Source organism: Carcharodon carcharias, chromosome 17 (genome assembly GCF_017639515.1).
Source record: "Carcharodon carcharias isolate sCarCar2 chromosome 17, sCarCar2.pri, whole genome shotgun sequence".
NCBI lineage: Eukaryota > Metazoa > Chordata > Chondrichthyes > Lamniformes > Lamnidae > Carcharodon > Carcharodon carcharias.
In genome coordinates this window covers 56,467,077-56,493,713 of record NC_054483.1, presented here as the reverse complement: position 1 = coordinate 56,493,713, position 26,637 = coordinate 56,467,077, and the positions used below count along the sequence as shown (strand labels likewise).

The following is a 26,637-nucleotide window of genomic DNA, read 5'->3' as shown; positions in this document are numbered from 1 at the left end:
CATAGGTGGTGGAAGATTGCCAATGATCCAATTGAGGAGAATGAAGATATTCTTGTAGGGTGCCCTCAAGCAGCTCTGGGCCGAGAAGGTCCATTTTCAGTATGCTCGACATCGGTGTGGGCTGGCTACAATCTGGGCTGGCTGGCTGACAGGTAACAGCAAGGGCACTGGTAGAGTGACAGCAGTGGGAGCATGAATGCTGTTGTCCGAAGTGAGGACAGGAGTTTCAGGCTCCATAGAGCTACTGCTAATCGCCTGAGGAAGCACCTCAGCAATCTAACTAATCTGTTGGAGGGCAGATTGCTGGACTGCTGAGATACCTGAAAGTCCCTTGAAAAACAGGTATCTGCAACCATGCCAACCCCAGTCTGAGCTTACATGGCAACAAGCTGAGTTTTCAAGACCTTAGTCTGAGCTTCCACTCCAGCACTCAGGCATTGGGTGGCTTCTGCTTGGGCTGTCATGGAAGCTGAGATGCCAACCATCAGACACTGCATCATGGTTGGATTCTCAAATTCTCTCATGTAATTGGTCATGCTACAAAGGATGGCTGCAAGCTCTGTGCGATGCCATGTGCTGAAGCTGGAGCCTGATTCCTCTGTGCTCCTTGGCAGTGACAGCAGGCTTTCTGGCAAGTCAGGCAATGCATCAAGCATTTTGATGTGCATTCCCATCAGTCTTTTTGTGCATGTTGCCCCATTAAAGTCCTCGTCTGCATCCTCTCTCTGCAGCAGAACTCAGCTGTGACCTCATCCTCTGGGGAGCTGGCTATCCTTTCCCCTTGGCTTAGCTGCATCCCCCTCTTGCCCAGTGACTCACAACATGCAAATCTCATCTCTGTTCTACCCTCTTAATTTCACAAATGTCAATACATGAGCAGTTGGCTGCGAGTGTCAGATTGAGTGATGGTGTGGACATAATTTTACTGCCTTAACTTTTGATGGCGTGCCAGGACCATTTGTGGTTTGTGAACCTGATAAGAGTAGCTGGCTTTCTGCTTGTTCTTTATGGAAGGCGACCAATTAAAAACCTGCTTCTGGGTTTCCTGGCCAATTACACAGGGCTGGCAGGATAAAGGAGCCATTTTAGCAGAGGAATGATTTCTACTTAAAGGGACCACAGCGTGTTGCAGAGAAACCCATTGCAATTGTTTATTATTCAGGCTGCTGAACCCACAGGAATGGAAAGGAGACATGGGAAGGCTGCTCTTGGGTCTCCCTCTCATACTTGGAGATTTAGCTGAGGGGATTGCAGCAAGTTGAGCTCTTCTAATGATGGAAGGAAGAGGCCAACCTCTCCAAGCAAGCATAGATGGAAGTGGCCAAGAAAATGAGAAGAAACAATGTGTTCTTCCAAGGTATATCAAGAGGATCTAGGACCTGAGGAGGGCATGATGGGTGAGTGGCATTGCATCTTCAGATGCCAAGCCCTGACTCTCACTTATACAGCATTTTCCTGCACAGCACACCTCTGGTCAACACACCTTGCAGCTCAACTCATTCCTCTCATCCTCATCTGAACAGCCAATACTCACCCTCAGCCCATTGCCCTCTTGCAACCATGCCTCACAGCCGCTCTCCACAAATGGTCACCCTTCACTCCTCTGTACGAAACCTACTCACACACCTCTCTGCTTTCTCTCCATTAAGAAGAAGAAAGCACACAATTTGGCAAGAGGTCGAGACGCATGGCTGCGGGACACAGGGAGTTGGCCGTCCAGTGACAGGCACCTTACTGACCAATGCATATGCATGCTCACCTGGTCCATTGGGAAGGAAGTCTTATTCCAGGTGGCTGCAGGTGTCAGCAACAACCTACTATGAGAGCCTAAGCCACCTGAGGCACTGATACTCAGGCATGTCAAAAGAGCCGATTTTCAGAATGTAGATCCTCTATTGGCGTTTCTTGCTTCCTCCCAGCTGCATCATGATGACCATCCCCTCTCCCCTATAGAGGGGCATGTGGAAGAGGAAAAGGCAGCTGGTGCTTTTGCTGGTGTTGCTTTTGCTGCAGCCTTGCCTTCCAAGGAGCTGGCAATCACCTGTCATGCATTAAGAGCACTTTCTGATCGAAGGGGCGGAATCATTCTGGTCTTACAGGGATGTACCTGAAGGCAAGACTGGGAGGAAATTCTGACTTCCTGGCATCAGATCAGAGGTGCAATCTTCCCAGAGGCAGGTCATCACCAGCAGAGGCTACCTGCCCACCAGCAACAGGTAGCCAATTTGAATAATTAACTGGTCATTTGTGGGCTGATTGGGGATGTTGCTGGGATATTCCCAGCAGTAAATGGGTCCCCTATTGAGGATGAAGCCTGGCAGATAGCAGGTAGAACTTGCTGGCAGCTGGCTCAGGAGCTTGGGGGGGTGAACGGCAGGGAGGGATGGAGGGCGGTGTTGTCTAGCCTCCTGTTCTTACCACCGGCCACCCCACCCCTCTGAACTGGAGCAGCATTGATTAGAGGGCCACAACTGTGCTGCCAGCCATCTTGTGGCGGGGATTCCCCACCACAAGAGTGACCTGGCAGCTGTTGCCAGAGTTAATTTTTTCAAACCTTATTAGAGAGGGCTTGAAGATGGAGGTACCCTCATGGTCCCTATCCTGCAGCAGCAGCACCTATCTATGATTGGGCTTGCACCCATAGCGACCCACTTACTGTCCTGGAAATGATCCCACTCTAAAGGCGATAAGATTCTGCCATGGCGTGCTTTGCAAAGTGGCCTCTCATCTGGCAGCTCTTCAGTGTAACTGTCCAAAGCCTTCACAGCTTGTCACTTATCCAGAGAAATTCTGTCCCTCTGTGCTCTCACCTTCCCCACTTGGCAGGGTTGGAAACACAATGTAGGGCTGCTCACTATTCGGGCGAGAGGGAATCTATACATAAAATACTTCTTAATTGCCTGCTTATCAACTTTAATTGCCTTCTCGCCTCAATTGCAGGGAGTTCCCAAGCTTCAATCCATACTCATTCCTGGAAATGGGAAAGCATTAGGACACTGGCCAATGCAAAAATGCGAAGCGTACTTGTCCTGGGAATCCTTTTTCACAGGGCAGGTTCATCGACGGAGCCAAGGCATTTTACAGCATTAGCCGCCTAGTTTTGTTAAGTCTTCATTCACTAACACAGTGAAAAGCTTTGGGACATTTGGGTGGCAGGGTGGGTAGGGTAGATAGGGTGATATGGTGGGTAGAGTGGCAGGGTGTATGGTGGGTAGAGTGGTGAGGTCAGATCGGAGGGGAGTCGGAGGTGGAGGGTTGGGAGTGAGTCAGTTGGGCCATTGGTGGGTCAGGGGAATCGTAGGGTCAGGAAGAGTCAGAGGGTCAGGAGGGGGGAGTCAGAGGGGGTTCTGTGGGGAGTCGGGGGTCACTTGTATGTATACCCAGAGTTATTCAGCCGGGGGAGCGAGGGGTCAGATGTATAGTTACCCGGGGAGACGGTGGCGGTATTGTCATTAGACTGGTAATCCGGAGATCCAGGGTAATGTTCTGGGGACCTGGGTTTGAATCCCACCAATGGCAGATGGTGAAATTTGAATTCAATAAAAATCTGGAATTAAAAGTCTGATGATTAGTGATTTTGGGTAAGGTGATGACCATAAAGCCATTGCCGATTGTAAAAACCCATCTGGTTCACTAACGTCCTTTAGGGAAGGAAATCTGTTGTCCTTACCCGGTCTGGCCTACAAGTGACTCCAAACCCACAGCAATGTGGTTAACTCTTAAATGCCCTCTGAACAAGGGCAATTAGCCAGCACACCATGAATGAATTATAAAAAAGTTAGACACGTTTTTTTCTCTCGTCTGGGTAACTATCCAGGAAAATGAATCAAAACCGTCCGAAGTCTCCAATACTAACTCAGATGCAAGGGAATTGCCCATTAGAAGGTAAAATTCCAATGCAGTCCCTGTGTTGGGACCTCTGACAGTTCGCCCAACCTCTGGGGTACCACCATCCTACTTCTGCAATGGGCTGAAACTACTGAGGAGTGGCAATCACCATTGGATTGTCACTTTGCTGCATTTTTTTTTTACACAAGGCTCTGCATTTCTGACCCAGACATCTGAGCTGGGCCTCTTCAGAAATGCAGAATGCACCTGTTCTGGGAGTCCTTCCTTGCAGCGCCAGATCATCAGGGGAAGCTAAGCCATGCCCCCTTTTTAGGGCACTAACTGCCATATTTTGATAAGTCTTCATTCACAAACACAGTGAAAAACTTTGGGACATTCTAATAGCTTTTCACTAAGTGAGTGCAAGTGCATAAGTGGGGTAGGGTGGCAGGATGGTAAGGTGGAAGGCTGGGTGGCATGGTGGTAGGGGGATAGGGTGGCAGAGTGATAGAGTGACAGGGTGGTAGGCTGGGTACGGTTACAGTTAGTTAGGGTAATGAGGTCAGATCAGGGGCAACAGGTAGTCAGGAGGGGAGTCAGAGGGTTTGATGGGAATTGGAGGGTCAGGGGGATTGTCAGAGGGTCAGGGAATAAGTCAGAGGGGGAGGTTGGAGGGTTGGTGGGGGAGTCGGAGTGTGATGGGCGGGGGGAGGAGTCAGTGAACCATGGCCATAAGTCAAAGGGCCAAGGGGGGAGTTGGAGGGCTGAGGGAAGTCACAGTTGGAGGGTCGGACGGGTGTTGAAGGGTCGGGGGGAAGTTGGAGCGCTGGAGAGTCTTTGGGAGAGTCAGAGGGTGGAAGGGGGTAATCAGAGAGTTGGGGAAGAAGTCAGAGGGTCTGCAGGGGAGTAGGAGGTTCCACAGAGGATTTGGAGGATCTGCGGGGGGAGTCAGAGGGTCTGCAGGGGAGACGGGAAATCTGGGGAATTGGAGGGTTGGGGGTCAGAGGGTCATGCTTCGGAGTTGGGTGGTCGAGGGCAGTCAGAGGGTGGGGGGGGCGTGTCAGAGGGGGGGTCAGTTGTATGGTTACCCAGGAGATAGACATGACTTTTTTTCTCGTCTAACATTTCATGGGTAACTATCCAGATAAGCGGCTGGAACCCTCCAAAAATGTTTCCAACTCAGAGTTCCAGACACAGGGGAACTGCCCATTGGAACCTGAAACTTCCTGAGCAATTCTAGGGAGACCACCCCCCCCCCCCCACTAACCACCGCCCCCCCCCCCCCCGCCCCGCCCCCAGCGCCTCTTCTGTGACCATCCTATTTTTGCAACAAGCCGTATCTTCTGATGAGTGGATTGCCACTCTGCTCCTATGATTTTACACAGCGCTGGAGCTCCACATTTCTGGCCTGTGATTGAGAACCAGGCCCCTTCAGGAATGTGGCGCGCACCTATTCTTGGAATCCTTCCTCATAGTAGTGGATCGTTGGAGGGAGCCAAGCCACAACCCCTTTTTATGGCACTAACTGCCGTATTTCGGTAAGTTTCACTAATACACTGAACAATGTTTGGACGTTTAAATAGCTTTTCACTGTGCTAGCAAATTAGTGTGAGTGAGGTACATGGGTAGGGTGATAGGGTAGCAGGGTGGTCGGGTGGGTATGGTGCCAGCTGGGTAGGGTGGCAGGGTGCTGAGGTCAGGTCAGGTCATGCCAGGGGGATGGAATCAGAGGGTCAGTGGGTGTCACAGATTCACACAGGGGGTAGTGGTTGGAGGGTAGGGGCAGGCCAGAGGGTTGGGGTGGGGCAGAGGGTTCAGGGGGAGCCAGATGGTCAAGTGGGGAACTAAAGGATCAAAGGGGGATCCAGAGGATCTTAGGGGGACGGGCATGATTTAGGAAGGTCTGGGGGGTGTTTGAGATTGGGGAAGGTCCTCAGGTCAGCGGTGGAATCGGAGGGTCAGGGGAAGTTGGAGGGTCTGGCGGGTGTCGGAGAGTTTGGGGGGTCGTAGGGTCAATGGGGAAGTCGGAAGGTCAGGGGAATCGGAGGGTCGGGGCGTTGGAGAGTTGGGGGGGGCTCGGAGGGATTCAGAGCGTTAGGTGTTGGGGGTCGGGGTGGTGAGAACAGAGTCAATGGGTTCAGTTGTATGGTTACCCAGGAGTTAGATATGATTTCTTCCTGTCTAAAAATTCCTGAGTAACTATTCAGGTAACTGAGTCAGAACCCACCAAAGTCTCCAATTCTAACTCAGATTTTGAGACTTTCTCGGAGTATTCTGGATGAAGAGGAATTGCCCATCAGAAGTTGAAACTTCCTGGGCCATTCCCATGTTGTGCTTGCATTGGGATTTCTGAGGGGTCTCATAGCGCATCTTCTGGTGTACTCTTGCGTATGACCAACCAGGTAGTGCAAGATCTGGGTCATTACTTCTTTGATAGTGTTTGTACTGAAATCAGCATGATAAATCCACGCTTGCTAAAGGTAGTGACCCCTCACATTCACATCAAGGCTTGTAAGCAGAATTTTAAGTGGCATTGGGATACAGCTGGACAAAGAGTGATCGTCATTCCATGGTCAGGTGGATTTGAACTGTTGGGCTCATTACTGTATGATTGGCGGCCAGTTTGCCTGATCACTAGCAGCAGCCAATCCACTGGCTGGGCATGATCATTGGCTGGCCCGTAGAAGACTATTTAAACTGTCAATGCATCTTCAAATGGGAAGATGCATCCAACTTGCTGACATTGGTCCCTGCATTTGCTGGACGTACCTCATCTTGGAAATTGAGTTAGGAGCAATCCCCCATGTTTTCCAACACTAATCTGGAGGCCCCAGTTAGAAAGGTAAAGGAAAGAAGGGGCATCCTGTTTTACCTAATGGAAAGAACAGACCTTGTAGCAAGTCTGGACAGAGGTAGTTGAGGCAGTGAACTCTTGGAACATCACCCACACAACCAGGATTCAATAGAGAAAAAAGTTGATGCCAGACCAGAACAGCAATGATGCAATACAGATTCCCACTTCTGCATTACAGCAAGAAACAGCACTTCCCACACTTTCCTTCCCAGCATTCTGAACAATTCTTCTCTCCAATGCACCACATCCTTCTCTTTCCATCACAAGGGGATTTTGTGCCACCTCTCCTTTTCATTCCAATCACACACACACACATACACTTGTTGCTTTCACAAGATTTTGTTCTCTCCTGGTAGCAACTGCAAAACAATGACCTCCTCTGATGACTCTTTCTTAACTTCACAGTACAGCTACTTTCTTTCAGTGGAATTTTATTTTGTTTGTAGTTTGTTTTTTTCTCTTTCAGCATTCACTCAGCTATAGGAAAATGTCACACAAATGCACATCTCTTTGAACATTCAGACACTAAATTGTTCCTCTTTCTCTGGGGAAGAAATGGCTCACAACCCAACAAGGCCAAATTTTGCATCAAGTTAATAGTGAGGTTAATAGTGCTCTCCATTAAAAATACAGCATATCAAGCAAGGAGTACAATAGTGCAGATGTTGGAAATTTGAAATAAAAACAGAAAATGCTGGAACCACAGCAGCTCTGGCAGCATGTTTGGAGAACGATGCAGAGTTAACATTTCAGTTCAATGACATCTGAAGATTTCTTGCAGTCTTTGTTTATTACTTGTCTATCAGATGGGGTTTAACTATAATAATGGTGTCATCAGGACTTAATCTCTCCAATTTGAAACAAAGACCAGTGCAGGGTGATCGGTCAATTGGTTGAAGTCAAACAATGGCTAAATACCAGGCTTCTGTGATTGTGATGCTGCAAGCCTTTCTTGTACAATAAGATTCTCCTATGCTTTGATAGGATAGAGTTGATTGTTTGTTCATATCTGAGCTTAATTACCTCAGAGATAAAAATGAAAAACAAAAAACTGCGGATGCTGGAAATCCAAAACAAAAACAGAATTACCTGGAAAAACTCAGCAGGTCTGGCAGCATCGGCGGAGAAGAAAAGAGTTGACATTTCGAGTCCTCATGACCCTTAATTACTTAATTACCTCATCCCCATTTCCAATGGCTCTGTTTCCCACCTCCAACTTCTCAGTCCCATGTCAAAACACCAACTGATGGATGAGAAAATCACAGCAAAACCACCTGACATTTTCCCCTCCCAGCAGGTGCTGTTTTTGACATCAGCGGGGCTGAGGAGCTGAGTAGGAGCCAAGCATGGGGGAGGAGCCAGGGGCATGGGGTTAGAAGAACGGGAGAAGAGGAACTGGGAGCCAGGGAAATCATAAAGAATGTTTTTTTTGCTGATTATGTATTTGCATCTATCCTGGCTGTCAGATTTACTTTTCACTAATTTTTATTCTCTTTTCTGACTTATCCCTGTGATTATCAGCCTTAATATCGTGCAGGTAAAAATCCATGAAAGTGGTGGGCAAATAAGCAAAATTCTCAAACTAATGGTTCCTGCCATTAAGTATTGAAACTGTGGGACCATCAGTGTGGGCACCTCTGGAGCCCATTCAGACACACCACAACTTTCAGGCTTAAGCGTAAGTCATGTCACCAGAAGTTGTGGTACAATTGCACCCCTTTAAAAGCAGCAAACATCTCAGCATTGCCACCATTGACAAAGAAAAATCCAGGCCAATAACAAATCGGACTTAATGGCCAGAATTTTTCCATCGGTGAGTTGGGGGCGGGGCCCACTCGCCGATACGAAAATTATGCAGGATGACGTCGGGGGGAACCCCCAATGTCATCCCACCCTACTTAAATATTCAGGAAGGTGAGGGGAGAGTGAAATCATCTGTCCGCCCACCGACTTGTCAAAGGCCATTGACAGGATAATTAAAACAATTAAAGGCCCTGCCTGTCCAAGCTTAAGGCTAAGGCTGGTAGGCCAGAAGACCTGGCGGGCTTCTGAAAAAACATGAAACCTCATCCAGCGGTGGGATGAGGTTTCATGCCTGTTTTAAAAAACTTTAATAAACTTAATGTGATATTTATTAACATGTCCCATCTTATGTGACATTGTCACATGAGGGGGACATGTTAATAATTTTTTTATTTTTCTATTTTTTAAGTTTATAAAACTTTCAGCACTTTCCCTGAGACAGCACTTAGTCACAGGGGCCAGTGCGCTCTTTTGCATACATGCATGAAAAAGAGCACTTTGACAGATGGGGAATCCCTCCACCCTCCGCACAGGAAGTGCATAGCGCTTCCCGTCGGGCGGCCTGCCCACTCAAAATGGTGGCGGGGCCTGTTTCGGCAGCAGCAATCGGCTGCCTGCCCATCGCCGAGCCGGTGGGACCGACCCGCCCATCAAGGGCTAAATTCTGCCCAATCTCTTTTTTAAAATTATTGCTTCTTATTCTCTCACATTCTCAAACCTCCAGTCTTGCTGAAAAAAAAATTACAATTTTAGATGGTGACATGTGCTTCCACATCATGACCTGTAATATTAGTGTATTTATTTTAAACTAATTAAAGTTTCCTACAAATGATTAAGGTCTCTGTTAATATTAATATTGTAAAGCGTGATTTAGATCTCTTTGTTTGCGGAGGGGAGGGAAAGCTATTAAAAAGCAGTCAGAATCTTGTGAAGAACTAGCCTAAGAGAGGGTGATGGAATACCTGCTGGCCGCTGTTGTTTGATAGCTCTGTTCTGTCATTTTGATGATCAAGGTAAAGTGGTGAACTGCTTTAAAGTTTATGTTTGTAATTTGCTCAATCACCCAAGAATTGCCAAGCCAGTGGAGATAAAAGAACTAATTTAACAGAACTTTTATCAAACTACATCACAGACTAAGGCTGTGATGGGTGGAGCGAGGGAAAGAACTGCTGCTTCCCCTAGACCACAAGGAATGCTATACAAAGCAGGTAGATTTTGAAACTGGCATTTCTCACTTCCACTTGGCTGCTGGGTTTCCCAAGTTTTGAGAAGCCTATGCAGGACAGCAGATAAATTTGAACTAGGCTCCTAAGCGCACGGTGGGAGTCTGATTTAAATACATTAATGAAGTGTCTCGCCTCTGCAAGGCAGGATACTCGCACGTCACACAATCTGGCACTATAAAAACGATGGCAGTCATGTACTTGTTGGGTTGGATCGCATTGTTCAGTTTTTAGGAATTAACCCGCCACTATTGTGAAGAGGTCAATATCAAACCCATTCTGTACATTCACTCCTACCTGAAATGTCACTAAGGGTAACCATAATATGATGAGCTCCAACCTGTGCAACAAGCTTCCTGTCTGATTGACAGCAGTAAAAAGCCTGGGTTCTGAATCTATGTTGCAGCAGCTTAAACGGCTCCAGCAGCAAATTGTTATGTCTTTTAATGGCAGACTGCAGAGTTGGCTACAAAGTTTTAACTCCAGAAAGACAGACTTGCATTTATATAGTGCTTTTCATAACTTCAGGGGAGCTTTACAGACAATGAAGTACTTTTGAAGAGCCGTCATTGTTGCCATGAAGGAATCACAGCAGCCAAATTATACACAGCAAGCCTTCATAAACAGCAACATGATGATGAACAGGTAATTAATTTTCTTCTGTTGATTGAGGAATAAATATTGGCCAGGATATCAGGGATAACTCAAAGATAAAAACAAAAAAACTGCGGATGCTGGAAATCCAAAACAGGGATAACTCTCCTGCTCATCTTCAAAACAGTGTCAGGGGATTTTTTTACATCCAGTGATGACGCGGCCTCTATTTTTGTCTCATCTGAAATGAGGCATCTTAAACAGTGCAACACTTCCTCAGTACTACACTAGAGTGTCAGCCTAGATTTTTGTGTTCAAAACTCTGGAGCAGGGCTTGAGCCCACAACCTTATGACTTAGAGACTATCAACTGAGCCTTGGCTGCCGCTGGATCTATATTAAATCTTAAAGATGGACAAATCATTTAGTTGCAATTCAGTGAATAAAATATTTTTGTTTATTAATTAATCTGACTATTCTTTATATTTTAAATAAATTCACTTCTTTCAGAAGCAGGTCTAACTTATATAAAATGGTTAAAATTCATTAAAAAGCAATCTCAGTAGCTCACAAATGTAATCATAAACAAGTCGGAGGAAAAAAAGGAATGATTTTTCTCTCATGAATACAAATAAAATACATCAAAAAATTAGAAAGGCAAATAGAAAATCAAGTCAATAATATGCTGAATTAAAATCCCATTCAATTGATTAATGAGTTACACTTTTTCTCACAAATGAAGGGTTTCTGAAAGCATGTTAAATGGATGATGCTCGTGATGTGCAGCTGCACACATTGAGACAAATAGGTTACCCTGGTTGGCACACTGCATAGAGATAAGTTGTCTGAAAGCCTGGCAGAAACTAGCTGACAGGGTGATTGATCGCTCACTACAACACCCAGAAATCCTGGCTATAAATATGAAAGATAATGTCACACTTGTGGAAAGATGCCAAGGTAATGCTAGTCAGGAGATTTCTATAACAAGTCTCTGAACCGAGTATAAACTGCTCATCATTCCAAAGCTTTCATTCAGTATTATGGGCCTTTTGAATGGTTAGGATCCATGCGCAAGGAGTAGCATAGCAGACAGCTAAGTTGCAATCTGCATTTGAAATGGTCACACTAAAATATTAATAGGGCATCATATAGTCAAGCCTTCTACAACACCTTAGCTCCATGTTGATTTACTAACATAGGATGAGCTGCATGATGGACCCCTCTAAAGCCCCCAAAGCTGAAATCTTCCAACTGCTACACATAAACCACTTCTTTTGACCCACCACTGACAGCCAGGCCTTCAACCATCTTGATCTTAAGCTTTTGGATTCACTCTCTAAACCTCCACACTCTGTGTTCTTCTTCATGACCTCCTTAAGACTTATTGTTTCCAGCATACAGTGAGTATGTTTCACAAGTACTTTATTGACTGTAACGCATGTTGGGACATGCAGAGGAATTGAAAGGCACTGAATGAATACAAGTGTTTCCTTTTCTCCTTTAATCTCTTTGACCAACGGTGGAATTTTCCATGAATTGCACTAAGTGCGGTTGGAGGCATGAACAAAGATGTTGCGCTGTATCGTTCACTTCCCGCCTCCTTAATTATGTAGCCACAGGAAACGCACCGTTTTGCTGGCGAGCGGCCTCTGAGCTGCCCGCCACACCGTTTCCTCACTGTTTCCTCACTCCAGGTACCACATCTAAACTGCAGCCGCACACAGAGTTCTCTGTTTGCATCCCAGGGCTGCTCCAGTGAAGATAGGGTCACGAAAGCCAAGAAGAGTCCAGTGACCCATCCCTGGAATACTTTTTGGAGACTCGCCATGATGTCCTCTATCCTTGCTCTGGCTGCAGGAAGTCCAGCAATCTCACCGTTGTGATCTGGGAGGCAGTGGCAGTGGTGGTCAACATCAATGCACAGAGAAGAGGCTGGCCATCCAGTGCAGAAAAAGGATGGATGATCTCATCCGTGCCAGCAGGGTAAGGCAATCATCTCACCACTCTAAACTCACACATTCAGTAAAATGATGGAAGGGGTCATCAACAGTTCTATAAAGCAGCATTTGCTCAGCAATAGCCTGTTCACTGGTGCTCAGTTTGGGTTCCGCCAGGGCCACTCAGCTCCTGACCACATTACAGCCTTTGTTCAAACACGGGCAAAAGACCTGAACTCCCAAGGTGAGGTGAGAGTGATAGCCCTTGACATCAAGGCAGCATTTGACCGGATATGGCATCAGAGAACTCAAGCAAAACTGGAGTCAATGGGAATCAGGGGGAAAACTCTCCTCTGGTTGGAGTCATACCTAACACAAAAGGAAGATGGTTGTGATTGTTGGCGGTCAATCATCTCAGTTCCAGGACATCACTGCAAGAGTTCCTCAGGGTAGTGTCAAAGGCTGAACCATCTTCAGCTGCTTCAACAATGACCTTCCTTCCATCATAATGTCAAAAGTGGGGATGTTCGATGATCATTGCCCAATGTTCAGCACCATTCATGACTTCTCAAATACTGATGCAGCCCATGTCCAAATGCAGCAGTATCTGGACAATATCCAGGCTTGGGCTGACAAATGGCAAATAACATTCGTGTCACACAAGTGCCTGGCAATGACCATCTCCAGCAAGACAAAATCAAACCATCATCCCTTGACATACAATGGCATTACCATCAATGCATCTCCCACTATTAACACCTTGGGGGTTACCACTGACTAGAAATTGAACTGGACTAGCCATATAAAATGCTGTGTTTACAAGTGCAGGTCAGAGGCTAGGAATCCTGCGACAAATAACTCACCTCCTGACTCCCCAAAATCTGTCCACCATCCACAATGCACAAGTCAGGAGTTCGATAGAATACTCTCCACTTGCCTGGATGAGTGCAGCTCCAACAACACTCAAGAAGCTTGATGCCATCCAAGGCAAAGCAGCCCACTTGATTGGCACCCCTTCCGCAAACATTCACTCCCTCCACCTCTGACGCACAGTAGCAGCAGTGTATACCATTTACAAGTTGCACTGCAGGAACTCACCAAGCCTCCCTAGATAGCACCTTTCAAATCCACGACCAATACCATCTAGAAGGACAAGGGCAGCAGACCCATGGGAACACCATCACCTGGAAGTTTCCCTCCAAGCCATTCACCATCCTCCAAGCTTAGGAATATATCGTCATTCGTTCACTGTTACTGAGTCAAAATCCTGGAAATCCCTCCCTACCAGCCCTGTGGGTGTACCTACACCACATGGACCGCAGCGGTTCAAGAAGGCGGCTCACCACCACCTTCTCAAAGGCAATTAGGGATGGACAATAAATGCTGGCCTAGCCAGTGACCCCCACATCCCTTGAATGAATGAGAAGAAACTCACAAGGCCATCACACATTCACTGGCATTTCACTCACAGCCAGCTCAAGGGACATCACCATTCACTGTCTCACACATACCCTCACATCTTGCTCAGATCAACATGTGCCTCCACACACAACCTTTTCACCTTTCCCATTACAGCCTCTGTCCTGCAGCCTCTTCCCTTGCCTGAGGCCATTTCTCCCTCTTTCCCAAACAAGCCCTAGCCCCGCAGCCAATAAAAAGCCACCTCCGACTTACCGTTGGTCTGATAGGTAGAGGCCTGCCCATAATCCCCCACTAAAAGCGGTGGGGTGCTGCCTGTGAAGCCTGGAGCTGATGACTGCGAGTGCTGGCCAAAGCATGGTCGGCAAACAAACCTCGAAGTCCCGAATGAAGTGCAGGTCGGCAGGTGCTCACCCTTTATGTACCGTTGTGAAACATGTCAGTGTGCAACCTTGCCGACGTGACCTCATGATCCAGCGTGGGGGAATGATTCTGGCAAGCAGTGCTTATAACGAGATGCTAAAGTATTGAAATTAGGTTCCCGGCATGCTGGGGCAGGAAACGCTACATGCCATTGGCAGGTGGAACGAATGATCGCAAACTGGTTTCATGACAACCTGAAACCGATTTTTGCAATCTCCTGATATGTTACACTCCCACTTGCTTTGACGCCCACCGCAAACAGGAATGAAAAATCCCGGCCCAAGTTTTTAGTCACCTCTCCTAATATATCAACACACAGTGGGAACGAATTTCTTAAGATTAATGCTGAAGAGTTTCAGACATCGCTAGTAAAATAAAGTGAAATTGGCTGGCTAACTGAAATTGTGCCGTGTGATTTTTTTTTTACTTTGTGGCACATATCTCTAAATTTTCCAACTATCACCCCTCATGAGATTCTCAAACTGGTCCAAATGGAACATACCCTCTCTTTTATATCCCAGAAAAGAGATACTTGACCCTATGAATTTGAATGCAAAATCTCAAAATCAATAAAGGAAAGGCTAATCAAATACATTGAGGCATTCATGAAATTTGCATATATTTCAAAATGGGAGATTAGAATCTGATTCAGAAGTTGTTGTCAAGCAGATTATAACCTCTATCAGAATGTGAATGGGGCAAGTTTTTGGCTTAGCTGTCAGTTGAACTACATAAACACAATTACAGAGTTCTCAACAGTACTAAAACAAAACTTAGCCAAATATATATCTGTTTTGTCACATCAAAGCCAGAATCAGAAGACAGCTGTCTAAATTAGTCCTGTATATCCTATTAAATGTCAAAGCAAATAACTTTTTCTTCTATTCAATGTTTATGTGTTCTCATTAAACTAATACAGGACAAAACCTGTTCTACTGACATTCAATTGACAAGTTTAAACAGAAGCTGGATCAATATCGGGGCTTTTAAAAATGCTGGCGTGAGGTCAGAGTGAGAACTCCAGTGACAGCTGAGGATTTAAAAAGTAACGGGTGCAAGGGCAGAGCGGAAGTTCTAGTGAGAATCAGGGCTTTGAGAAAAAACCGGCGTGAGGACAGAGCAAGAGTTCCAGCGAGAGTCGAGAATTTAAAAAATAACCGGCATAAGGATGGAGCAAGAGTTAATTAACATTTTATTGTGTTTACTTAAATTCCAATTTCGGTGCAGTAAATAAATAATTCGAGGCATGGCAGGGCTACTCATACCTGTTGAGTGCACCTGTACCACGTGGGGACTCCAGGATGCTACCTGTGTCCTGGACAACTACATGTGCAGAAAGTGCCACCAAATGGAAAAACTAGAAGGCCATATCTTGGAACTCAAGGAACAGCTGGTGTCACTGTGAGCATACACTAGGCTGAGAGCTACGTGGATAACATGCTTTATAAGGTTGGCATCCCACAGCTTATGAAAGAGTAGGCAAAGAGGGACTGGGTGGCCATCAGACAGACAAGAAAAGCAAGGCAGGGAGTGCATCAGACCCCTGACGACATCCCACTTTCTAACAGGTACTTTGTTCTGAGTACCAATGGGGGAGAGGGTTCCTCTGGAGAGAGCAGTGACAGTCATGACCAGAGCACTACAGGTGGCTCAGCTGTGCAGGGAGGGAGGGGAAAAGACAGGAGAGCAATGGTGGTAGAGGATTCTATAGTTCAGGGAACAAACAAACGCTTCTGTGGTCACAGACATGATTCTAGGGTGTATGCTGCCTCCCTGGTGCAAGGATCATGGATATCACAGAGCGGCTTCAGAGCATTCTGAAGGGTGACGGTGCATAGCCAGAGGTTATGGTTCACATTAGTACCAACGATGTAGGTAGAAAAAAGGTTGAGGTCCTGCAGGCTGAGTTTAGAGAGTTAGGAAAGAGATTATCAAGCAGGACCTCAAAGGCAGTAATCTCTGGATTGCTTCCAAGACCATGTGCTAGTGAGTACGCAAATAGGAGAATACACCAGGTGAATGTATGGCAGGAGAGATGGGTGGATTTCATATTTCTGGGGCATTGGGACCAGTTCAGGGGAAGATGGGAAATGTACAAGACGGATCGTCTACACGTGAATAGGGCTGGGACAAATGTCCTTGCAGGGACATTTGCTAGTGTTGTTGGGGAGGGTTTAAACTAGACTGGCAGGGGGATGGGAAACTGAGGGCAGATTAAGATAGGACAAATTCAGAGTAGGGAGTGGGAGACAGAAAATTAGCGGATGACTCTGAAAGACAGAGGAAGCAAAGTTTAAAAGGTTTACAGCACAGGGATTTGGCAATGTTAAAAAGTAATTATTTAAATGCAATGAGTATAGCAAACAAAACCGAGGAGCTGACGGCCCAGATAGACACATGGCAGCATGATATCAACGCTATCATGGAAATTTGGCTTAAATAGGGGCAAAAATGACAACTAATATCCCTGATATAGGGTATGGAGAGGGAGGGGGCTATAAAAGGTGGGGGTGTAACATTATTGGTTAAATAATCAATTACAGCTATGAGGAGGGATGATATACTAAATGAATCATCAAATGAGGCTACATGGGTTGAGCTCAGGATTAAATAAAAGGGGCAGCCACACTGATAGGACTGTACTATAGATCCCCAAATAGTGAGAGGGAGATAGAAGAGCATATGTATAGGCAAATTTCTGAGTGCAAAAACAACAGGGCAGTAAGAGAATGTTTTTAGCCAGCACATAACAAGCCCAACGAGATGGAGTGCAATTCTATATTTTGTCTTAGGAAATGAAGCTGGGAAAATGGGTGAAGTCGCAGTGCGTGACCATTTTGGAGATAGTGACCATAATACAGTTAGATTTAGTATAATTATGGAAAACGATAAAGATAGAACAGGAATAAAAGTTCTCAATTGGGGAAAGACAAATTTTATGAAGTTGTAAGGTGATCTGGCGAAAGTGGACTGGTTACAGCTACTTGAAGGGAAATCAGTGACAGATCAGTGGGAGGCATTTGAAAGTGAGATTCTACAGGCACAATGTAGACATGTCCCCACAAAGAAAAGGGTGGGATTGTCAAATCTAGAGCCCCCTGGTTATCTAGAAGCATTCAAAGTAAGATAAAAACAGAAAAAGAAAGCTTATGACAGTCACAAGGAACTTAATGTAGAAATTACTGGGGTGAAGTAAAAAAGCTAATTAGGAAAGCAAAGAGAGGAGATGAAAAAATATGGGCAGGTAAAATCAAATAAAACTCATTAAGAGCAAGGAAATAACTAAGGAAAGCGTAGGGCCTATTGGAGATGTACATAGTGACTTTTGATGTTGAAGATGTGGATAGGGTTCTCAATGAGTACTTTGTCTCTGTCTTCGCTTAGGAGATGGATGATGCAGCTATTCTAGTTAAAGAGGAGTGTGAAATATTGGATACAATAAGCATAATGAGAGAGGAAGGACTGGAGCGATCAACATCATTGAAGGTGGTTGTATGCCAGGCTGTTAAATGAAGCCAGGGATGAACTAACGGATGCTCTGAGGGTCAGTTTCCAATCCTCACTAGATATAGGCAAGGTACCAGAGGACTGGAGGTCTGCGAACGTTGTACAAGGTGCGACAGATAGACCAAATAATTATAGGCCAGTTAGTCTGACTTCAGTGGTGGGCAAATTATTGGAATCAATTTTGAGAGGCAGGATAAACTGATTTTTAGAAAAGAACAGATTAATCATCGATAGTCAGCATGGTTTTGTGAAGGGACATTCGTGTCTTACGAATTTAATTAAATCTTTTGAGGAAGTAACAAGGATGACTGATGAGGGTAGGGCAGTGGGTGTTGCCTACATGAATTTTAGTAAGGCATTTGACAAGGCCCCATGTGGCAGACTGGTCAGAAAAGTAAAAGCCCATAGGATACAGGGAAACGTGGCGAGTTGGATGTAACGTTGGCTCAACAACAGGAAACAAAAGGTAATGGCTGATGGGAAATGGTTTCCAGTGGCATTCCACAGGGTCAGTTGCTATTTGTTGTATATATTAATAATTTGGACTTAAATGTGGGTGGCATGATTGGGAAATTTGTAGATGACACAAAAAATGGCTGTGTCGTTGATAGTGAAAAAGATAGCTGTTGTCTCCAAAATTATATCAATGGTTTGGTTCAGTGGGCAGTAAAGTGGCAAATGAAATTCAATCCCGAGAAGTGTGAGGTAATACATTTGGGGGTGGTGGGCAAACAAAGCTAAGGAATACACAATAAATGGGAGGATACTGGGGGAGGTTGAGGAAGTGAGAGATATTGGTATGCATGTCCACAGGTCCCTGAAGGTGGCAGAACAGGGGATAAGATGGTAAAGAATATATATGGAATGCTTTCCTTTATTGGACAAGGTATAGAATACAAAAGCAGGGATGTAATGATGGAACTGTATAAAACGCTGGTTAGGGTACAGCTGGGATTTTGTGTACACTTCTGGTCACTTCATTACAGGAAGGATGTAATAGCTCTGGTGAGGGTACAGAGGAGATTTACAAGAATATTGCCAGAGCTTGAAGGTTGTAGCAATGAGGAAAGATTGGATAAGCTAGGGTTGTTTTGCTTAGAACTGAGGAGGTGCACAAGATTATGAGAGGCCTAGATGGAGTAGACAGGGATGCCCTGTTTCTCCTAGCAGAGAGGTCTATTACCATGGGGCACAGATTTAAGGTGATTGGTAGAAGGATTAGAGGGGAAATGAGGAAAAACTTCTTATCCAGAGGGTGGTGGGAGTTTGGAATTTGCTGCCTGGTTTGGTGGTGAGGGCAGAAACCCTCAGCTCATTTTAAAGGTACCTGGATCTGCACCTGAAGTGTACACTTCTGGTCACTTCATTTACAGGAAGGATGTGATAGCTCTGGTGAGGGTACAGAGGAGATTTACAAGAATATTGGAAAGCAAAACTATGGACCAAGTGCTGGGATTAGAATGGGTAGCTAGTTCTTTTATTTTTTGGCCAGTGCAGTCACGATGGGCTGAGTGGCCTCTTACTGCACCGTAACATTTCTATTGTTCTATTGTATAGTTCTAATATCTGTTCAGAAGATGTATTCAATATTAGAATTTTTTTTAGGTGAGTCAGAGTAAGGCATGTAGGGGGCAAATGTAGTGAGGTTATAATATACTTTCATGTCACTGGATGGGAGGACAAGTTGGGGTCAGACAATAAAATCAAAGCCCCAATCCTTTGACCTGCACTCCTACCCAATAAAACTATGATCAAAGAACCTGGCCTTGCTGAATTTGTCCATTCTCCCTCCTAAAGCAGGAATCAACAGCTGGTGTGGAGCAAAGTCAATGACAGAATAGAAGAGAACTGAATAGAATATACAAACACTTCCCACTCATGAATTTCTTGTAATAAAAACAAAAAAAATGCTGTAAAAACTCAGCAGATCTGGCAATATCTGTGGAGAGAGAAACAGAGTTAATGTTTCGAGTCCGTATGACTCTTCTTCATACTGGACTCGAAATATTAACTCGGTTCCTCTCTCCACAGATGCTGCTGGACCTGCTAAGCTTTTCTATCATTTTTGTTTTTATTTCATATTTCCAGCAACCGCAGCATTTTGCTTTTATCCATGAATTTCTTGTGTTCTATCAACTTGGAAAATCAGTGCACCACAACAATGCTCAAAGTAAATTAATAATTACAGCTAGTGAATATACAAATCTTCCTAATAGTGATGTCAAAATACCAGAATAAACCTTTATAATTTCAATAGAAAGGAATAGAATATAACAGCTGCAAACAGTACAAAACAGTTACCAATCAAAGAATTTAATTGACTTACCGAATCAGGCTTGCCATCAGATGCTGTGACAATAAGTATGTATCGATCGGTGCTTTCCCGGTCTAAAGATTTTTCTAAGACTAGCAGTCCAGTACTAGGGAAAATAGAATGCAAGAAAATAAACATTTATGAACCATTATACATGTCGCAAAGTTTTTAAAATATTGATATTAAACAGCGAAAAATATACTCCTATTTTATAATGTGGTAGTTATGAGGGTTTCAATAATTAGGGTACAATCCTTTGTGAGCAAGATCAGGAGTATGTTGCTTACCTGGTGCCAGGGTGAGGGACATCTCAAACCCTTGAAAGGCAAGTGGAAGGAGAGGGCGCGATTCACTTGTAGTGCATGTTGGGACCAACAACACAGGAAAGTGTGGTTTGCAAAGAACCAGAAGTTAAGTGAAAAACAAGGTTTCAAGGGTAATAACCCCTGGGTTATTACCTGAGCCATATGCAAATTAGCATAGGTACAAGCAGATTGGGGAAATAAACACATGTCTGTAGGAGTGGCAAGGAAAGAAGGGCTCTACTTCATGGACCACTGGTACCAGGACTGGTACAAGGAGGAGATGATGAGTAAAGCAGTCACGTGGGCTTTAAGCTAGTTTATGTGAGTGGTGCAGGGAGAGCTAAAGTGGAAAAGGTAGATAGTATTGCAAAATAGACAAGAGGGGCAAGGAGTAGAGCACCTTTTGGAAATTGTGCTTTAGGTACTACAGGAAAATCGAAAACTATATACATAGGGCAGAATCCTGTGCCTTCCCCCTTGGCGAGTTTGGGGTGGGGGGCATTTAATTGGTCAGAGGGTAGTGATTCCATTGCCTTCCCACCTCTACCCCAATCAAGCCCATGGCGGAAAGGCCTGTGGATAGCTTTCCCAACCCGCCGGCAACCAACTCACCTCTCCCCTGCGACCTCTTTCCTGCCACCACTCACCAGTGCCCAAATCCCTCCTCGATCCAAGGCCTTGGGCGGGTGTAGTACAAGCAGCAGCCACTACCTTCCTAGTGGCGCTGCTGAGTACAGAAAAGCCGTTGGCCTCTGATTGGCTGCCAGCTCTTAGCAGGTGGGAAATCTGCCCCCAGGGTCCTTGATCCCAAGGGAAGATTCACCTCTGACCTGTTAAATTCCCGAGTGGCACAAGATGTGGAGGGCCTTCTCGAAAAGAGGCAATTTGGGGGTCACCAGCTCTCCAACCAACAGCCGAGATATCCGTTGCCTCCACAAGATTCCACCCATAAAATAATTTAATAAGGAAGAAGAAATAGGAAATGTGTGAGTAAAACATTAGAGCAGAAGCACAGGTCAGGGTGTGTGACACAACGCATTCTTTATGCAAACACACAGAGTATAGAAATAAATTGAAGAAATTGGAGATGCAAATTACACTTGAAGGTATACATTAGAGAGATATGGCTACAAGATGGTCAGGACTAGGAACTAAATATATCATGCTATAAGGTCCACAAGAATGTTTGGGAAATGGTAGAGGGGAAGGAACAGATTTAGTAATTAAGGATGAAATAACTTCAATAATAAGAGAAGATATAACAAAAGGTAAGCAGGCAATGGCGACATGGGCCTTGATTTTGAACACTGCGGCAGGTAGTGGGAGTCAGGAAAACTCTCGCTCGGCTCCCCGCTTCAGGGGAAAGTGTCCGCAAAGATAGATTTTCATTGCCGGGGTAGGTGCAGGCTGGAGATGGGCCAGCCAACCCAGGAAAGAAGTCAGAGGCAGCCTCTTGAACTGCCGAGTGCTGGGGCTGGCTCAGTGCTGTGGGACTTCATCCCAGTTATAATGAAAAAAAGTAAAGACCTCTAGCCCTCACCCACCATACAATCCCTATACCCCTTCTATGCCAGCTCATGTCCCTATGCCAGGCCATGCCTCTCCACCCACCTCCATGGCCTCTCATGCTCATGTCAAGGTACGTCCACCAAAAACCCCCAAGGCCCCTCATGCACTCTAGCACTTTCATGCCCATTCACGCACTGTACACTGTATAAAAGCAATGAACCCCATCGTGACAGTAAGATGTGCTAAAAAAAATTAACAAAAACAAGCATTCATTGATAATTTTCCACTTTCTTCAAAAAAAAACACCTCCTTTGTACTACAGGGCAATAAAAGTGTCAACCATCCAGACCCTTTAAAGTTTCAATAGATGAAACTGCAGGCACTTTGAGCCTCTTAACCCTGTGTAAATAAACATTGTGAAATTGACAGCAGAGATTAGAGAGCCAGAGCTGTAAATCAAGCAAAGTTTTCTCTGAGGCTCTGTTGTTTTCATTCTCTAATGGATGTCTGGACTCTCAGCCAAGCGAACATAATGAGGCTTGGCTGAGAATCCAGAAATCCATTAGCCTAGAATAGGGGGTAGAGTGGCCATGGGGGGAATGGGTGGAGGGGCACAACTTGGCATACAGGGCATGAGGGGATATGGGGGGGATGACTGAAAGGCATAGTAGGTGTGTGAGGGGCATACGTTGGCATGGGGGGGGTATTAGGACGACCTTTGAACTTACATTTTAGAAGGCCTCCTCATGCAGACTATGCATGACAACTCGTGTGAGGTGCCATAACCTCATTGATAAAGATGGCCCAAGTCCATGAAAATTGCGAGGACTAGCACATGCCTACCTGCCTGGCCTTTGGCTACATTCTCTCCCACACAGACATAAAGGGCATGGAGGTCTACCAGGTGCCCTGGCAACCTGATCTGCTGCTGGGTGCATGACTCAAAGCAGTTGGTCTCCACCTCCATGCTCCCTCCCTCCACCCATCCATTGAGTTGGGAAACTGAAGGATGACAGGAAAATCCCAGTTGTTCTCCTAATCTCACCTTTAAAAAGGTCCTTATCAAGCCTAATTGCCAGCCGGCCTCAAACTCACATCTCCAAAAATGGCCAACGCAACAACATCCCAAGGCTGAATGCCAACACATGCTACCACGGGAGGAGGCCTGAAAATTCAGCCCATTATGGTTAGAAGTAAGAAACAAAAAAGAATTTAAGACTGGTGTGGAAATAGTATATAGGCCTCCTGGTAGCAGCTGTGAAGTGCACAAGTGGAGAGATTAGGTGAGCATGCAGCAAAACATGGTGGTTATAATGAGGAATTTTAACTTGCATATAGATTGGAATATGACTAGTTCATGACAGGAAGGTAGTGAATTTCTTGAGTGTGTTCATGATAACCTCCTTCAACAATATATCCTAGAACCAACAAGAGGTAGGGCATTTTAAATTAAGCAATGAATAATGGGGTGATTTAGACAGAGCCTAATGGTGCGTGTTTATCTAATAGTGAGAATATGATGGAGTTCAAAGTAATGTTTGAAAGGGGGAAACACGAAACAGATCTTAAGATTTTGGATTTAGGTAGGCTGGCTGCAGACTTCAAAATGAGACAAACTTTCGTAGTAAACTCAGCAAAATGACAGGAGATCAGTGTGAGATGTTTGAAAAAGAATTTAATATAATAGAGAACTAGTTTACACCCCTTAGCGGTAGGAGCAATATATGCCAAAAAAAAACAGCCAGAATCAAGGAAAGAAGTAAGAGGCAGCATAAAACTAAAGGAAAATGCAAAAACTAGTACTGATCTAGTAACTGGGATACCAGCTCTATAAACCTCCAAGATATCTTCAACTCTGGCCTTAAGTATACTTAATTTTATTGCCCCACAGAGGTTGTTTCTTGCAGGTGCCAGGGCCCTAAGCTCAGGAATTAAATTTCTCCATCTCTCTTCCTCTTGGTCATCTGCCCTAATATTTCCTTGTCTGGCTCAGGGTGAAATTTTACTGCGTTAAAGGCACTTTATAAATGGAGGTTGTTGTTGTTGTTCATTTTTATCGATAGAAAATCCTGGGCTTTGGTTTGTACAATATTGCCAGGTCTAAAGTAGAATTTTGACTCATTTATGTACAGGCAAAATGACAAAATGACAATCTTAATAAATTTGACAACTATATCATTATAAAATCAATTTGTTTGCTTTTGCTCTTGAGACTCCATCTCAACTGGACTCTGTTAATTCTACTATCAACCACCAAGGAAACTGCTGGAGATTTTTTGATACTGTGGATCTGCCCAGCATGACTTAAAACCAAAACACTGTGGCACTAAATAAATTCAGCAGGATACCTGTATTTATGCTGTATGATAATAGCTTACAATGGGCCAGATTTTGCAGCTGAAATAACGGCAAAACTAATTACACTCACGTTTAATGCGCAAATGATGCAGTAATCTCAGGAGATGGACAGTTGTGTAATTAAATATCCAAAAGTTGTTACAAGAGATGCATCACTGTCTGGCTCACCACTGATTTGCATTCAATGGGGTGAAGTTGCTGTATTTGTATGAAGGATATATACTAAGCTCACCACAAAAAAAGTTGTCAAATTATTTCAAGTCTAAGTACACTTTTGAAGTTGTGATAAGTGTCAATTATTACCAATCAACCTCTCTGGCATTAAAAATGAACTATAACAAATAGGAATGCCATCTCATTCCTTTGGGTTTCAATTGCTGGAGATTCTAAAATTTCTAAAGTTTCCTTAGCTGCTGATGGTAGAATTAACAGAATTCAGTTGTGATCGGGTCTCAAGAGCAAAAGCAAACAAATTGATTTTATAATGATACAGTTGTCAAATTTATTAAGATTGTCATCTTGTCATTTTTCCTGTACATCAAGAAGTCGAAATTCTAATTTGGACCTGGCAACATTGTACAAACCAAAGCCCAGGATTTTCTATCTATAAAAATTAACAACAACAACAACCTCCATTTATAAAGTGCCTTTAACATAGTAAAGTGTTCTAAGGGGGTTTCACAAGAGCGTTATCAGACAAAATTTCACACTGTTCTACACAAGGAGATATTAGGGCAGATGACCAAAAGCTTGGTCATGGAGATAGGTTTTAAGAAACACCTTAAAGAAGGAAAATGAGGATGAGTTTAGGGCCCCGGCACCTGCAAAACACAACCTCTAGTGGTGGGGCAATAAAATTGAGATTGCTTGAGGCCACAGTTGAAGGGATGCAGATATCCTGGAAATGTGTAGAGCTGGTATCCCAGTTGCTAGATCAGTGCTAGTTTTTACATTTTCCTTTTCATTTTACTTTACTTGACTCTGGCTGGTTTTCTTTGGGAAGTGGTGCTCCTGCCACTTAGGGGTATAATTATACCCACATTATTTACGTGCAAATGATGCAATAACATTTGGAGATGACCAATTGTGTAATTAAATATCCAAAAGCTGTTATAAGAGTTACATCACTGTCTGGCTCACCACTGATTTGTATTCAATGGTGCAAAGTTGCTGTATTTACATGGAGGATATAAATTAAGCTTACCACAAATGGGTGGAATGTTCCAGTTCCCCCCACGTTGGGTTTAATGATGGATGGTGGGGGGAACAATGTGGCAGTAGCTGAAAAATTGGTTTCCCATCGGCATAAAACGATAGCAGAAACTTGTGCTCCCACCTGCCATGGCCTGTTAATGGGGCGCAGGTGAAGGCTCGACCAGAAACGTCTGTCCTGCCCGATTCTCCGTCCACCAGCAGGGTATCACGCCAGTCCAGAGCATGTCTGGACCAACGTGGCATGGAGATGTCAGGATTTACCTAAAAAAGGCCTGGGGCAGCCTCCAGAGTTTGGGATGGAAGATGGAAGCCTCCAGTGACCAGACACTGGAACACCACGTGCAGCAGTGGATGGATGGAGAAACTACTGGATGGATATTCTATCTTCAGGAGCTGCCAGGAAGTGGATGTTTTCCCTCAACCGTAGGTGAGTTGATGTCCAGGTGCCTTTTAAATATGGCAGACAGATATGATGGCAGGGTGCGTGCCACCCAGGCTGCCTTGCCACGCAAACCATCGGGAAACCATTGACTGCATAATTAATGAGGCCAGTGTTGTGCAATACAGCGTGAATTCCCACTGGCCTCCACAGCTAGAAACATTGCCCATTTTCACCACTGCCACTGGACTTAGTCCTGGAATTGAAAATTCCGCCCATTATTTCAAGTCTAAGTACACTTTTGAAGTTGTGATAAGTGGTAATTAGTGCCAGTCAACCTCTCTGTCATTAAAAATTAACTATAACAAACAAGTGCACCATCTCATTTCTTTAGGTTTCAATTGTCATGATGCCATGTCATCATCTCACAATTTTGACAACTTGCTAATCAGAAAAATTTAGAATCTAACTGTGCAAGGGCAAATCATCTGATGCCATGTTACAGCAAAATCTGGCCCATTGCATTATCAAATTCCTCATTCCATGATGACAGTGATAAAGCACTTAATTTAAGAAAAGCCAAGAAACAAATTTATAACTGGTAATCATTTGTATTGTTATATATTATTTATTTTCTCCTCCGGCATCCTTCCATCTGTGAAAGATTATGGACATGCAGCAAACAAACCCATTTCAGATGGGATGTCTCCATATGGCACACCGTTACCAGTGGCTGGAGTGGTCAATCCATGAGAGGCAGGATCTGCCACAAGAGCCACACATGAGCTACCAAATGTCATCCTGGCATTGGTGTCTGTTGCCAAGGTGCTGTAGCCACTAGCCATCGTGATGGTGCATGCCAGCACGCAGAATGGGTTGCCATTTTCCTTTGTCACTTGCTAGTGACTCCTAGGTGTGATAATTCATGTTTAGGGCCTACATATCATGCTTGCAAGCATCCTTGAAGCAG

At 44.7% G+C, this 26,637-nt stretch overlaps 1 protein-coding gene across 1 annotated transcript in view; it reads right to left on the bottom strand.

Moving 5' to 3' along the window:
* Positions 1 to 26,637, bottom strand: part of pcdh15b (protocadherin-related 15b) — a 1,048,074-nt gene that overhangs the window by 408,252 nt on the left and 613,185 nt on the right. The window contains exon 19 of the mRNA XM_041210329.1: positions 19,914 to 20,007. Within this exon, the coding sequence (XP_041066263.1) occupies positions 19,914 to 20,007 (94 nt within the window). The remainder of the gene's footprint in view (positions 1 to 19,913; positions 20,008 to 26,637) is intronic.